General features: G+C 39.3%; 1 protein-coding gene across 3 annotated transcripts in view; it reads left to right on the forward strand.

Annotated features, from left to right (window-relative positions):
• LOC102968150 (cytochrome P450 4X1-like) overlaps positions 1-10,567 on the forward strand; it is a 99,712-nt gene extending 89,145 nt beyond the window's left edge. For all 3 annotated transcript variants that reach the window (XM_042997020.1, XM_042997019.1, XM_015535332.2), the window contains 6 exons: positions 1,616-1,722; positions 2,304-2,494; positions 5,687-5,820; positions 7,126-7,190; positions 9,452-9,534; positions 10,369-10,567. In XM_042997020.1, the coding sequence (XP_042852954.1) occupies positions 1,616-1,722; positions 2,304-2,494; positions 5,687-5,820; positions 7,126-7,190; positions 9,452-9,534; positions 10,369-10,537 (749 nt within the window). In that variant the 3' untranslated portion in view covers positions 10,538-10,567. The remainder of the gene's footprint in view (positions 1-1,615; positions 1,723-2,303; positions 2,495-5,686; positions 5,821-7,125; positions 7,191-9,451; positions 9,535-10,368) is intronic.
• The last annotated feature ends 5,059 nt before the right edge of the window (positions 10,568-15,626 follow it).

Here is a 15,626-nt window from a genome sequence, read left to right on the forward strand (position 1 = left end):
GGTCCATTTCACCTAGGTTATCAGATTTATGTGCATATATTTGTTCATAATATTCCTTTATTATCTTTTTAATGCTCATAGAATCAATAATGATGTTCCCTTTTTATTCCTGATATTAGTGATTTTTATCTTCTCTCTTTTTTTCTTAATTAACCTGGCTAGAGATTTATCAATTTTACAGATCTTTTCAAAGAATCAACTTTTGGGTTCATTGATTTTTTTTCCCTTGATTTCTTATTTTCAATTTCACTGCTTTCTGCTCTAATTTTTATTATTTCACTTCTTCCACTATGGATTTAATGCATTCTGTTTACAGTTTCCTGAGGTCAAAGATTAGATTAGGATTTTAGATTTTTCTTCTTTTCTAATATATCCACTCAATGCTACAAATTTCCCTCTAAGTATTGCTTTCACTGTGTTCCACAAATTTTATTAGCTGTATTTTAATTTTCATTTAGTTCAAAATATTTTTAAAATTTCCCTTGAGATTTCTTTGGCCCATGTGTTATTTAGAAAAGTGTGGTTTACTCTCCAACTACTTTGGAGTTTTCAAACTATCTTTCTGTTATTGATTTCTATTCCATTGTGGTCTGAGAGCATACTTTGTATGATTTATATTCTTTTAAAATTTGTGTTTTATGGCCCAAATGTGGTCTATTTTAGTGAATGTTCTCTGTGAGCTTGAAAAGGAGGTGTGTTCTGCTGTTGTTGGATGATGTATTCTATAGGGGTCAAATAGATCCAGTTGATTGATGATATTGTTCAGTTCAACTACATCCTTGCTGGTTTTCTGCCTGCTGGATCTGTCCATTACTGACAGGGAAGTGTTGAAGTCTCCAACTATAAGAGTAGATTCATCTATTTCTCCTTGGAGTCCTGTTGTTTTTTGCCTTATATGTTTTGACACTCTGTTGTTAGGTGCATTCACACAAAAGATTGTTTTATTCTTGGAGAATTGACCCCCTTATCATTATATAATACCATTTTAATCCCTATTGATTTTTTCCCTACTAATTTTACTTGCTTGGAAATCTGTTCTGCTGAAATTAATATAGTTACTCCAACTTTCTCTTTGTTAGTTAGCATGGCATATCTTTCTCTACTCCTTTACTTTTAATCTATACATATCTTTATGTATTTAAAGTGGGTTTCTTGTAGATGACATATAGCTTGGGTTTTTTTTCATCCATTCAGAAGTCTCTGTCTTTTAATTGTTGTATTTATACCATTGAAGCTTAATGTGATTATTGATATATTTGGATTAATAGCGACCATATTTGTTACTTCTTACTGTTCATTGCCTTTTTTTGTCTTTCACTCTTTTTCTACTTTCTCTGGTTTTAATTGAGCATTTTATATGATTCCATTTTTCTCCTCTCTTAGCATATAAATTATACCTGTTTTTACCTTTTTTTAGATGTTGCCCTTGAGTTTGTTTTATATATGTTGTTATATATATATATATATATATATATATATACATATATATGTTGTTATATATATATATATGTTGTTATATATATATATGTTGTTTTATATATATATATATATATATATATATATATATATATATTTGCTATCACTTTGGTAATCAGAAATTGTTATTCTATCTCAGAAAAGATAATCCAGGATAGAAAAAAATTGCTCAAGAATGAGAAGAAGTATGGTAACACTCAGAAGCGGAAGTACCAGGATTTTCTGGATATTATCCTTTCTGCCCAGGTAAGTCTCAAATGTCTGAGGCTGCTCATATAGTTAATTGTGTGGGCAGCTGGATGATTGAGGAGGAAGATAGACAAAAGTAACGTTGGTCAACGAAATTTAACAACACTTTTGATGCTTGGCTCCATACAGTTTGAGATCAAGATAGAAATCTATAATTCGGTCACTAGAAGGAATTAGGTAAGGCCGAATTTTTTACTAATTTGACAGGATTTGGTGATTATTGCAAAGATACATGATAGTTAAGGGAAACATGGGGAAAGAGTCACAGCGTAAGCTGGTAAAATGATGATGATGAGGTGCTGGGAAGTCTGAATGAATCTGGTAGGATGATTGGAAGAACTCTTTGCAAGGTCTGCTTTCCTTGTCTAACATTGGTTCTCCTTTATGCTCTGGTCAAAGTATGGCCTCTATTATGTATTTGATGAACTAAATTAAAATTGAGACTCTCATTTGAAACTCTAATTTATTTCCCTAAAACCATTATCTTGATAGGGGCTCCAAAGATCTGTAAATTGACATTGCATAAAAATTTCTCTATTTTACCAGTTGCATAAAAACAGCTCTATTTTACCTTTCAGGCTGAAAATGACAACAACTTCTCAGATACTGACCTACAGTCCGAGGTGAACACATTCATGTTGGCAGGGCAAGACACCATGGCAGGGGGCATTTCCTGGCTCCTCTACCACCTGGCTCTGAACCCTGAGCACCAGGAGAGATGTCGGGAGGAGATCAGGGGCATCCTGGGGGACGGGTCTTCTATCACCTGGTAAGATCTGCATTCCTAAACATTTCATCCTGGTTCCCCTCCTTGGGTTTTGCTTTATTTTTACCTGTGGTATCTTGGTGACTGTTATTGCTTTAAGATATGTGCCTGTAGAAACAGAATAAACAAGCTACTATTCTGCTCTTTTTCTAAAGGAACCAAAATTATCCCTTTATCTTCTGCTAAAGAAGTTCACTCATCCACAACTTATCTGTTTTGTTGTTTTTCCAATCAGTGGTGTGTAATGTCTCATTTCTTTCTTTCACCTAAGCTCCAGTGCACTGAAAATGGGGCTTGATCCCTAGACTTGCATTTAGAGCTTAAATGGTAGGGCTTAAGTGGGGCTCCTCTCCCGATACCTGAGTGCATATCCATATCATTTCAGCCACATTGTAGTCATTGTCTCCCATTTCTTTGTTCACTCCTCAGGACTGGCATTGGACTTTGAACATAGTACCAAATGATACACACTTTAGTTGAGTCTGCTAAATATTGAGAGTCCATAGTATTATGGACTTATGACATTTTAAATACTGAGGTACTTAAAAAATGTCCAAGGTTTGACTGGGCTCACACCTGGTACAGGAGACAGACCTCCATACAAATAATTGCCATATAACCTGGTAAGGGTAGCGAGAGAGAGAGATGTGTGGGTTACTACAGAGACTTAGAAGACAGGCACCTAACCTGGTATAGGGGACTCCAGAGGACTTCCTGGGAGATCTGACATGCTAGCTGCCTCTTTTAGGATGGGTAGGAATCAGCCAGGTAGAAAACTTCAACACCGTTGTGCAAGACTTTGAGCTTATCTTGCTGTTAATGATGCCCATGTTATGGATTTGCCCTTCAGACATAATCTCTGATAGAAAAACAAACACATGTCTCCAATATAAACCACATTCTTTACCCTAGTTAGATATTTCACTTATCCTTGTTTTGCTGGTCAAAGGGACAGAAAGATAGAAATACTAAGGGCCACCTGACCTCATGACTACGGGGAAAACACCGTATTTCAAAAGCAAAGGTCAGCTCAGAACATTTGTAAGGGACAATTTGAATTTATATAGATGTAGTAGAGGTCTTACTTTGTATAAGGAAATAATATTTCTTACCATAAATTAAAGATTTAATTTGTATAGCACAAAATACAGTATTGATTAATCATTTTTTACTCATGCATTAATATTAATCAGATAACCTGTTTAGGGTGGATATATATGTATATATATATCCAACCCAAATATTCACCTTCCTTATTCTTGTTTGGCCTATGTGAAATGTGAAAACAATAAAGAAATTTTTGCCAGGTGAGAAGAAAAAGTCCAAAGGATCTGTTAACTTTCATTTTAATGAGAGAAATGAAAATAATTTTATAAACAATAAGATATGTTTTTATTCCATAATATGACCTTATACTTATATTTAATGAAATTTTTCCATAGCATTCTGGAAATTTATAGTTCTTTTAGACAGATAGTAAAACCACACTGCAAAGAGCAATTTCCAAAAAAGCTGTCTCCATTTGGCTCCTCATCAGCCATTTCTCCATTGGGTTAAAATTCCTCTCTTCTTCTTGCACCAGGGCTAAGATGGACAACATTGTGTTTCTTAAATATGCAAAGTGCCAGACTAAGCAGAATTACTCTTTTTATTCTGGGGTTGAGGAGGAAAGAGTTCAAAATTAAAATTTCACGGGGTGCCTGGGTGGCTCAGTCGGTTGGGCATCCAACCTGGTTGGGCCCAGGTCATGATCTCATGGTTTTGTGGGTTCGAGCCCCCCTTCGGGCTCTGTGCTGACAGCTCAGAACCTAGAGCCTGCTTTGAATTCTGTGTCCCCCTCTCTCTCTGCCCCTTCCTTACTCACACTCTGTCTCTGTCTCTCAAAAATAAGTAAACATTGAAAAAAACTTTTAACAAAAAAATTAAAATTTCACACCACCGAATGGCCAAAACCTGCATTCAAAATAAGTAATCAGAAAAGCAAACAGAAATACAATAAAACAAATAGACTGAATATATGCAGTCATTTTATGACTAGCTGACTATCTAGGATGCAAGTAAAAAACTATTCTTCTCCCTCTGATACTTGTATAGGGCAAGTTCTTTTCATCTCCAGAGTGAAATCTTACCCAGATCTCAGAGAGTTCCCACCCATTTAATTCACAAGAGCAGTCTCATTCAGTAATTAAACTGTCTGGTCCAGTGGAATAATACAAAGTGTAAATTCGCATCCACTGGGACCATCTCCCTCCATCCCAGATCAGCATTTCTTTGGGTCTGGAAGCCAGTGGTGACTGAGGGGGTTGTGGTTGACTTCTTACCGACCAGTTCCTCCCCTACCCAGTAGCTGCTGCTTCTGGCCCTTACATAACTGGTCCCAGGAGGAAGTGAGGATAAGGAGAAAGAGGTGGTAATATGGTGATCTTGCCCTCTAAGCTTAGTAGCTATTCAGTGCCTCCTTGTATTCTCAGTGGGTGCATCTCTGGGTTTTTTGGAGATTCCCTCACTGTAGCTTTGCCATGGTGATTCATGGGGCAAGGAAATTCTTGTCCTCAGAGCTCCTTTCAAGCTGGTTCCAGAGCTCTCCCTCTTGCCAGTTCATTGGCCCATAGAACACAATGGACCACTCCTAACTTGTCCCTGTTGCCTTCCCCTCACTCCCTGCCTGTTCTGAGTCACAGCCTTTCCTATCAGCCCTGTTTCCCAAACTCCAGGGAGCACATTTCAGGTCATCTCAGTGACCCAAGAGGGCTTCTTTGCCTAACATGGTTTGGGGGCACTCCTCCATTCTCCACAGTACTCTGGCATTCCAACAATTCTCCTTAAAGGTTTTTTTTTTCCTATCAAAACTCTTCAGCCTCTTCTTTTTAGTCCTTAGTCATTCCTTACACATTCTTGAGCTAAGTGTTGCAAAACTGGTTTCAGAAACTCCCCTAGCAAATCCTTTACTGGTAGATTAGCATCTTGCTTTATCATGAAGATATCTGGCACTTTTTTGGTCCCTCTTTCTCTGGAACCTCAGCTGACCCTGAGGCAGAAAGAGTCTCAACATTCTGTTACATACACCAACTGCAAAATAACTTTAACCTAGAGATGGTATTTACCAAGAATAAACACCAAAGAGGAAAAGAACATCAATATTTATAAACTGGATATGGAGTCTGAGTTCCCTACCCTCCTCCCTTGTCCTCACAGGGACCAGCTGGGTGAGATGTCATACACTACAATGTGCATCAAGGAGTCACTCCGACTGGCCCCTCCAGTCCCATCCATTTCCAGAGAGCTCAGCAAGCCCATTACCTTCCCAGATGGACGCTCCTTGCCTGCAGGTCTTTGTATTCTTTTCCTAAGCAGTTCTTAGAGACCATGGGATCCTGGGTGACAAAGTGACAATGACAAAGACTGGCTTGTTTCTCAACTGTTAGAGTCAAAATACAATCCTAAGGATGTCTAGCTTAGGGTTGGGTGCCTATTAAGAATTCAGTGGGAAATTCCTTGATCAAATGTGGCTTCCAGACTTTCTCAAAGGTATATAACCATTTGAAGCAAAGCTCTGTGCCCAGAACCTGGATTACCAGAATCCCAACCCAGGGTTTCTTTCATTGGAGGACACGTTGTTTGTTCCTAAAATTATCCTTATTTGGCTTAGTTTGAGACCCAGGTGAGACTTCGTGGGAAATGAGCATCATCATCTTTATCTAGATGACCCCGTGGGTCTTTGGCTTCATCATCATAATAATGTCACTCTTGTAAGTGTACAGCACTTAATAGTTTACATAGAGCCTTCAAACACATTATCTCATTTTTCCCCTTAGAAATGATCTTAGCAGACATTTATATGGTGCTTCTCAGTTTACAAAGCACTTTCAAATACTTTTGGTGTAACCAAAAACCCACCAGAGACCCCAAAGTGCAGATGAGCAGAACTAAAACTCACACAGAGTCCCAACGCCTGGAGCCCTGTGCTCTTCAGAGCACAGGTTTCCAAGCATGGCAGGTGAGAGGCAGAGGGGTGTCATGTGAGACACCCTTCACTTATCTGCTTCAGTGTTCTGTGAATTCTTGCCCTTAGATACAAGCTGATAAGACAGCTTGTAGCAAACACCAACAGCCTGTCACTTACTGTGACTTTGTGGACAGATCCAAAATTAATTTACCAGAATTTTTATGGTAATCAAATAATCCTCAAAATCTCTCTCCCCTGTGTTTTTTTTTAAGCCCCAAACCACATGGATATTTGCTAAAATTTCCTCCCTTCCACTTATGAACAGAACCAGCAGAAACTTGTCACTGTAACTGCGTGATGGAATTGTGATTCTGTTCTTTTGTACCCAAACTGTCTCTGGTGGGTGCTGTATAGTCAGTCCACTAACAGATATCATTTTGACATGATACCAATAGCTCCTTAAGATAGAAGCATGTATTGAACATGTCATTGCTTTGAAATCTAAGGTGTCACCCAGGCCTCATCTACCCATGGGTCCTTGACTGCTGGCATCAGCTACAGTGCACAGAACTCTATCAAGAGCTAGCTGTTTCCCTTCAAGAAGAAAAGTCTTATTGAAGAATGGTGTAACAGTAGCCCACAACTTGCTGTATCTTCTGCAATCTTTTTTATTTCTTTCTTTTCACAGGAATAACCGTGGTTCTCAGTATTTGGGGCCTTCATCATAACCCTGCCATCTGGGAAAACCCAAAGGTACGACTGTCTTATACATAAATCCTTGAAAGAACTAATGCTGTGTAGCTCACTTTTTGTTAGCTATGCATGGAAGTGGCAAATGACTCAAGGCAAACAAAATAAACTTAAAGACCGAAAATGTTCAACCTTTCCCCCAAAGGAAAGCTGTCTGTCCCCTTCCCCTATTCCTACTTTATGTTCACTTTGCATGAACATATGGATATAATGCCACACAATCTGTTTGAAATTGCCCAAAGTCTATACCACAGCTGTTTACTTAGCAAGCTCTATCAAGAACTCACCTAGACGCCTGCAGGAGTATAGACCACTCATGCAGTCATGCAGGCAACTCAGACTCTTTTTGGCTGGATGTAACAGTCAGGATACTGGCAGAAACCCAATGGCACACTCAACTTGGGCACTTGGAGGAGAGTTTTATAAAGCAACTATTTACAAAGGTATGGGTAGGCTTTAGAAAAACAGAATGGAGCAAATAACTGCTGAAGTGCTTACCACATCTGGGCCAGGCAGGAAAGAGGGTTACAAAGCCTGGAGAGAGATTACTAAGGTCCTGGGCAGAAGTTGGACCTTCAGTGGAGCATGCAGCCAGCCAGAGGCAGCCTGGTAGGGTGGGGCCCAGGGAATAAATAACCCAAAAGTTCTCTCTGCCCACCCTCCAGATCGCCAATCAATGTCTTTTATCAGCCAACCTCAAAAGAAACCATGTGGGTCAGCTTCTTGGAGCCCAGAGCAGGGCAGGAAAGGGAGGAGAGACTGCACACAGAGGCAAAAAGAAGACATATAGCTTACCTGAGCGCTTGATTCAACATTCTTAAACTCTCAACACTCACAACACCTACAGATACTTTCACATAAGTGGCTAGGATTTAAGATCTCTTATGTGTAATGGGAGGTGGACTACATGTCTCAATAATCATTGATCACATAAGCACTTTGGCTTGACTTCTAAGTGGGCACATTCTTTTTTTTTAATGTTCAAATCAATTTTATTTGAGTATAGTTGACATACAATGTGACATTAGTTTCAGGTGCACAACTTAGTGATTTGACAAGTTTATACATCATGCTGCGTTCCCCACAAGTGTAGCTACCGTCTGTCCCATTACATCGCTATTACGGTATTATTGACCATGTTCCTTATGCTATGTCTTTTATTCCTGTGACTTACTCATTTTGTAACTGGAAGCCTGTATCTCCCCTCTCCTCTTCACCCATTTTGTCCAAACTTCCCCCACAACCATCAGTTTGTTCTCTGTATTTTTGGTCTAATTCTGCTTTTTGTTTGTTTATACACTTGTTTTTCGTTGTTGTTTTTTTTTTAGATTCCACCCATGAATGGAATAATATAGTATTTATCTTTCTCAGTCTGACTTATTTTACTTAGCATACTGCCCTCTAGGTATATCCATATTGTCTCAAAAGGCATGATCTCATCCTTTTTATGGCCATGTAACATTCCATCCCATCCACCACATCCTCTTTATCCATTCATTTGTGGATGGACACTTAGGCTGCTTCCATATCTTAACTATTGTAAATAATGCTGTCGTATTGCACATAGCAGGTGCATATATCTTTTCAAATTAGTGTTTTCATTTTCTTTGGGTAAATTAGGTTGGGACATTCTTACTTCCAGAATGAAAATAATATTACACCCTAGTGTTTCTGCTTTCTCCTTATGTGTCTGGGTAGCAGACTTGTCAATGAAGAGGCCAGACAAGGGCTGCACCTCTTGAGTTGCACTGTCCAGTGTGGTAGCTACTAGTCACATGTGGTTACTGGGCATTTGAAATGTAGCTAGTGGGAAATGAGATGTGCTGGAAATGTGTACCCAGTGTATATCACTGGATTTTGAAGACATAGTACAAAAATGTGAAATATTTCCTTAATAATTATTTATATTGAGTACATGTTGGAATGATAATATTTTCTGCAAAATAAATTCTATTGTTAAAATTACTTTCACCTTTTAAAAAAGTGACTACCAGAATGTTTGAAATTACATATGTGGGGGTGCCTAGGTGGCTCAGTCAGTTAAGCGTCTGACTCTTGACCTCGGCTCAGGTCTTGATCTCAGGGTCATGAGTTCGAGCCCTGCATTGGGCTCCATGCTGGGTGTGAAGCCTGCTTAAAAAAAGAAGAAAAGAAATTACATATGTAGCTCATTATAGATTTCTGTTGATCAGTGCTAAGCAGTAGCTTAAAAAATGTGCTAATGGTGTTTTGGGGATGGTGGTGGGGTTGCCTTGTCATTTCAGGTCTTTGACCCCTCGCGATTCTCTCAGGAAAATTCTGATCAGAGACACCCCCACTCCTTCTTACCATTCTCAGCCGGACCAAGGTGAGGACAATTTGAAGTTGTTGAAAATAGACAGAAGTGTTTTATTTGGAAACAGCATTCTTCCTTTGGTATCTCAGGTGTATATATTCTTCCATGGAACCCCATCTTCTCACCAGATTATGAGGTAGATATTGGTACCTATTTGAGCCCCTGAAAAGACCAGTTAGTGTCACAAAAGACAAAGCCCTTCTCTATCACATCTTATACAGCCATGCCTCAGAAAGCTCTCCCACAATGCAAACTTGCTCATCAGCCATGCAGCCCACCCCTGACGCAGGAGAAACAATTCTTCTTTTTTCTTAATTTCAAATTTATTGAGGTATAGCTGACATGTGAAATTGTAAGATATTTAAAATGTGTATCATGGTGATTTGATATCTGTATAGATCACGAAAGGACTCTTCCCCATCTAGTTATTACCACATCCTCCATCTCACAAATTTATCTCTTTGTGTGTGTGTGTGTGTGTGTGTGTGTGTGCGCATGCGCGCACACGCGCACGTGAGAACATTTAAATTCTGCTTTATTAGCAAATGTCAATGACACAATACTCTGTTCCCACTATAGTCACCCAGTTTGACATTTATATTCTCACAGGGGAAACAATTCTATAAGCAATTCCAAGTGCCACCTTGTTTAGGGCAGGCATCACATTGCAGCCTCCCGGTTCACATTCTTGCAGGGAACAATAGACGTTCAAAAGTTTCTGTGGCATATGGTGTGTAAATGCAGCTTTACTGTGACTATCAGATTCATTATGCTAGCATCTTATGCAAGAGTCAGAAAAAACTACCATTTCTTCAAGTATCTCTTTCTTTCCCTCGGTGTCTGCAGGAACTGTATCGGGCAGCAGTTTGCCATGATTGAGTTAAAGGTGGCCATTGCCTTGATCCTGCTCCGCTTCAAGGTGTCTCCAGATCCAACCAGACCTCTTGTCTTCTTGCCCCAGATTGTCCTCAAACCCAAGAATGGGGTCTACTTGCACCTGAAGAAACTGCCCTAATGTTACAGCCCAGGGTACAACGATTTTATATATATATATATATATATATATATATATATATATGTGTGTGTGTGTGTGTGTGTGTGTATAATTTTAAAGTTAAATTACAGGGCCACCTGGGTGCTCAGTCAGTTTAGCGTCCAACTCTTGATTTTGTCTCAGGGCTTGATCTCACCATTCACGAGTTTGAGTCCCGGGTCAGGCTCCACTTCCGTGCTAACAGTGTGGAGCTTCTCCCTCTCTCTCTCTTTCTCTCTGCCTCTCTCTCTCTCTGTCTCTCTCAAAATAACTAAACATTTAAAAAAATAAAGTTAAATTACAGCTAATGGGCCACAAAAATGGTAAAGAATCAAGGTACAGTGGGAGGGTTAGGGGTAGGTGTGATGGGGGTCTCTGTGTAACTGCACATTATCCAAAGGTGCACAGGTGATACCCTGTGTCACTTAGATCTGTTTCGGTATGATTTGGGGAGATTTGCCAATCATTACTGTTTGATTCTGTCTTCTATTAAAGCTGTATACCAAGAATTTTGCTAGGTGACTTCCATATGTTTTCTGCTTTTTAGAAATAGTTTTTGGAATTTCACAAGTAATAAGTGAATAAATGCTCACAGTAAAAGATTTCCAACACTAGAAAAGCATGTAAAGTAAAAAGTAAAAATCCCACTTCACATACACTACACGTCTCTGCCCTGACCCACGCCCTGACACATCTCCTATGCATTTTCCTAAAAACAGAATAGTTTGGTGTGCATTCTTTCAGAGTTTTTCCTATACATTTCATACATATGTAAGTATGCATTCTTATAGATGGAATCATATCCATATTATTCTTGTTTTTTTCACTTAATAAAAAATACATCATATTCCTAATCAATGGATTCATAATATTTTATAACATGGATATACTATAACTTATTGAACTATTTTCTTATTATTGGATACTTACACTATTTATAGTTTTAAAAACATGCTTATTGGCCATTTGTGATTATCTTTGTTTTTTTGTCTGTGATTCATACATTACATCTATGTTTATTTTCCAATGGAGTTGTTTGTCTTTTTCTTACTGATTTGTATGAGTTCTTTAATATTGTGGATAATAGCCCTTGATTGTAACTTTTCTTTATAATTTTCCCCATTCTTGCATTTTTATAACAATACATTTATGGTGTCTTTTATCATACAGAAATTCAAAATTTTCATGAATTAAGATAAATAAACTTTTCTTTTTGGTTTCTGGGATTTGAATCTTAGATAAGAAAACCTTCATTTGGAATATTATCAAGATAGTCTACAGAGAAAGACAGATACCATATGTGGTTTTCATTCTTATGTGGATCCTGAGAAACTTAACAAAAGACCATGGGGGAAGGGGAGGGAAAGGAAAAAAAGTTAGGGAGGGAGGCAAACCATAAAAGATTCTTAAAAACTGAGAACAAACTGAGGGTTGATGGGGGGTGGGAGGGAGGGGAGGGTGGGTGATGGGTATTGAGGAGGGCACCTGTTGGGATGAGCACTGGGTGTTGTATGGAAACCAATTTGACAATAAGTTTCATATTTAAAAAAACTTTTTAAACAAATGAATAATAATAATTTTTTAAAAGATAGTCCACAGATTTCCCTGGTGCTTGTGAAACCTGAGCAGGAATTTTTAATAATTTCCAAATAATAACCATAATAATAATAATTTCCAGATTCATCGCTCATTTGATGTTTATATGTCCACTGCATGTCAGATATTATGATAAGCATTCTGTGAACGCACAGTTATGATCCCTGCCCTCATGGAACTTGTATCCTTTTTAAAATTTTTTTAAATTTGTTTATTTTGAGAGAGAAAGAGAGAATGAGCAGGGAGAGACAGAGAGCGTAGGGGACAGAGGATCTGAAGCAGGCTTTGTGCCCACAGCAGAGAGCCTAATGTGGGACTCAAACTCATGAACCATGAGGTCATGACCTGAGCTGAAATCAGACACTCGACCTACTGAGCCAGGTAGGAGATTGTTTCCTAAAGTGCAAGTTGGGTAACAAATCATTATGAATTTAACTAAGTGCCATGAAGGAAATAAGTGGGCCGAGCAAGACAGTAATGAAGGGGCACTTACTTTAGATTGGGTTGTTTAGAAAGCCCTCCTTAAGAAAGGGACATATAAATTGAGGCCTCAGAGGGGTGGAAGCTGCTTCTGCCCTTTCTCAGATGTCCCCCAGCAGCAAAATTATGGGCAATGAACTGGGCAATTTAGCCCTGAAACACTTCCAGTCACAAAATGAATAACTCATGGGAAGAAAAGGCACAGTATAGGGAATATAGTAAATGATACTGTAATACTGTTGTATGGTGGCAGGTGGTAGCTACACTTGTGGGGAGCATAGCATAGCAAAACATAGAGAAGTTGGATCACTATGTCGTACACCTGAAACTAATGTAACATTGTGTGTCAACTATACTAAAAAAAAATGTTTTCAATAACCCTGAAACAAACAGTAGAAGTATATTGTCCTCGCCAAGTGAAAGCAAACTGACCTTGACTATCTGGACGGATAAGAAATGAAAATAAAGTACTGGTCACATCCAATAACAGCTCACTACAACAGAAGTATGCCCAAATAGAGGAGCTTAAACAAGATAAAAATTCCTTTTTCTCTCACATGAAATTGAGGAAATAGGTGGTCCAGAAATAGTAGGGTAGTTCGCTGTACAAGGTCACCAGGTATCCAGGCTCTGTGTATCTTGTTCTCCATCTTCAACACATGGTTTTCAATAAATGACCTAAGATGGCTGCTAGCTCCTGCCACCACACCTGCCTTCAAGTGGGAGGAGGTAAAAGGGAATGGGAAGGCAGTCACCTTTCCTCTTTAAGATATTAGCTGGAGGGGCACCTGGGTGGCTCAGTCAGTTAAGCGTCCAGCTCTTGGTTTCGGCTCAGGTCATGATCTCACAGTTTGTGGGTTCGAGCCCTGCGTTGGTCTCCATGCTGACAGTGTGGAGCCTGCCTGGGATTCTCTCTCTCTCCCTCCCTCTCTCTCTGTTCCTCCCCTGATCATGGTCTCTCTCTCTCTCTGTCTCTCTCTCTCTCAGTCTCAAAATAAATAAATAAACCTAAAAAAAAAGATATTAGCTGGAAGTTGTACTTATCACTCTGTTCACGGCTCTGCCAAAAACCCAGTCCCTCCCAAAGCTGAAAGGGAAACTGGAAAATGTGGTCTTTAGCTGGCAACCACATACTCAGCTAAATCTTCTATTTCTGTGAGATTGGAGAAAGAATGCAGAAGGAACACCAAGCCACAAACAGCCTATCATTTAAGCACGGACTGGAGCAAATCCTTGAAAATAGGAACAATATCAAGGATAGTGCTGACCATGAAGGTGTCATAGCATTTAGGTTTAGTTATCAAGAGCCAGCACTCAGCAGGCCATACAGGTAAATGTATAAACACTCAGTCCCAAGCCAGGAATGGATGGGGTGGGCAAGCATCCTGAAGAAGTCACATAGGCTTGGAAAAAATACTGTGATTCTCTCTTCTTGTCCCCTCAACTGAAAGACAGCACACACACAAAAACATATGCTCAGTTTCTTCAACACTAATATTAAAGTCTACAAAGGATAATACACTCAACAGAGTTGTAAGTAATATCAAGTACCATGTTTTTATTCTTTACCTTTTGTGACTCTTTGGCCTTTTTACAAATCTAAAGAAAATTGTGGATCTTCTCCAGAAATATGTATGTACTTCAAGCACCAACAGAGTTTGTGATTTCAAGACATTGGTGGACTCCTTGAGCCCAGGCCTGGACCCAGATGATAGCCCTTCCTCTATCTTCACATCCTTAAGAACCTTGTCAGATGGCTGTATCTAGTAATGGAGGCACCCATTAGTTCAGGAAGCAAGTCACTTCATCCCTAGGCAGCTATTACTAACTGTTTCAGGATTTTGAACGAAAACCTTCCTTCTTGTAACTTTCACCCATTGATACAGCTCAAAATTTCTTTATCAATATGTAGTTTTCAGAGGCCTTTTACCACCATTACATAATTAGATCTTTATCCCCCCCCCCGTTGTGATGTACACATGTGTTATTATCATATTCATTTTCCCAATGAAGAAAAGGAAGCCCAGCAAGATCAGGTAACATGCCCAATGTCTCTTGGTCACTGAATAGCAGACCTAGAACTCTGGAGCCTTGGCAATTCTTTAGGTATTTAGATATAGTTCTCATGACTTTCCAAGCCCTCATGTGTTTCAGCTCTATAGTTTTAGCAAATCAGATGTGGGCTTGCACTAGCATCCACCGCTATGAAGTCAAGATGCATAGAACTGATGGTATTCATGGCAATCATCCTGGAACTTTCTTCTGTACCTACTCTAATCTGGCACCCATTTAGGCTCTGGCATCCTCTGTTTTCTCTCTCATTTACAATTCCACTTCTGGTATTTTGATTTGACATTTGCATTTTGGATTATCTCTCCAGCTCCTGACTCTCCTTTTCTTCTCAAAGAGGAGGCTTGAACTACACTTTCCCTCAGGTCTCATTAGCCATTCAATGACCCAGCTAGGTGCTGGCTAGTGCTTCAAGCAGGCCCATCTTATCCCCCCATGAATGGGGATTCAGACCTCTAACTCTGTCTACTTTTCTTCACGCAACATCATCCTCATATCCAACACTTTCCTGGTTTGTCTCTTCTTAACTCAAACTAGTTTGACAACATCCTTCTTAAAGCATGATGATTGTACATGAACAAAATAATCCAAGATGTTATAAGTTTCTTTCTCCTGGCATCCAAGACTGCCTCACGTGGGGACACCAGTGATATTTGGTGAAACCAGAATGCATGTTTAGTCAACACTCCAGAAACCAGAGTCTTCTTGAGAACAACTGTAAAGGCTGAAGAAAAGGGTCCACAGCTCTCTGGAGAGCCTGCAAAAATTGAGGCCTCACCACTGTAAACCCATTTAGAATAAAATGTGAGTATCTCCCCTGAATGGATCAGTACAGCTTCCCTGGCAATCTCTAAAATATATAACAAGAACACTGATCTCTTCCTTACTTCTCCCCACAACAACCCATTGCTGTATGAACTACTTT

This window comes from Panthera tigris, chromosome C1 (assembly GCF_018350195.1).
Source record: "Panthera tigris isolate Pti1 chromosome C1, P.tigris_Pti1_mat1.1, whole genome shotgun sequence".
Lineage (NCBI taxonomy): Eukaryota > Metazoa > Chordata > Mammalia > Carnivora > Felidae > Panthera > Panthera tigris.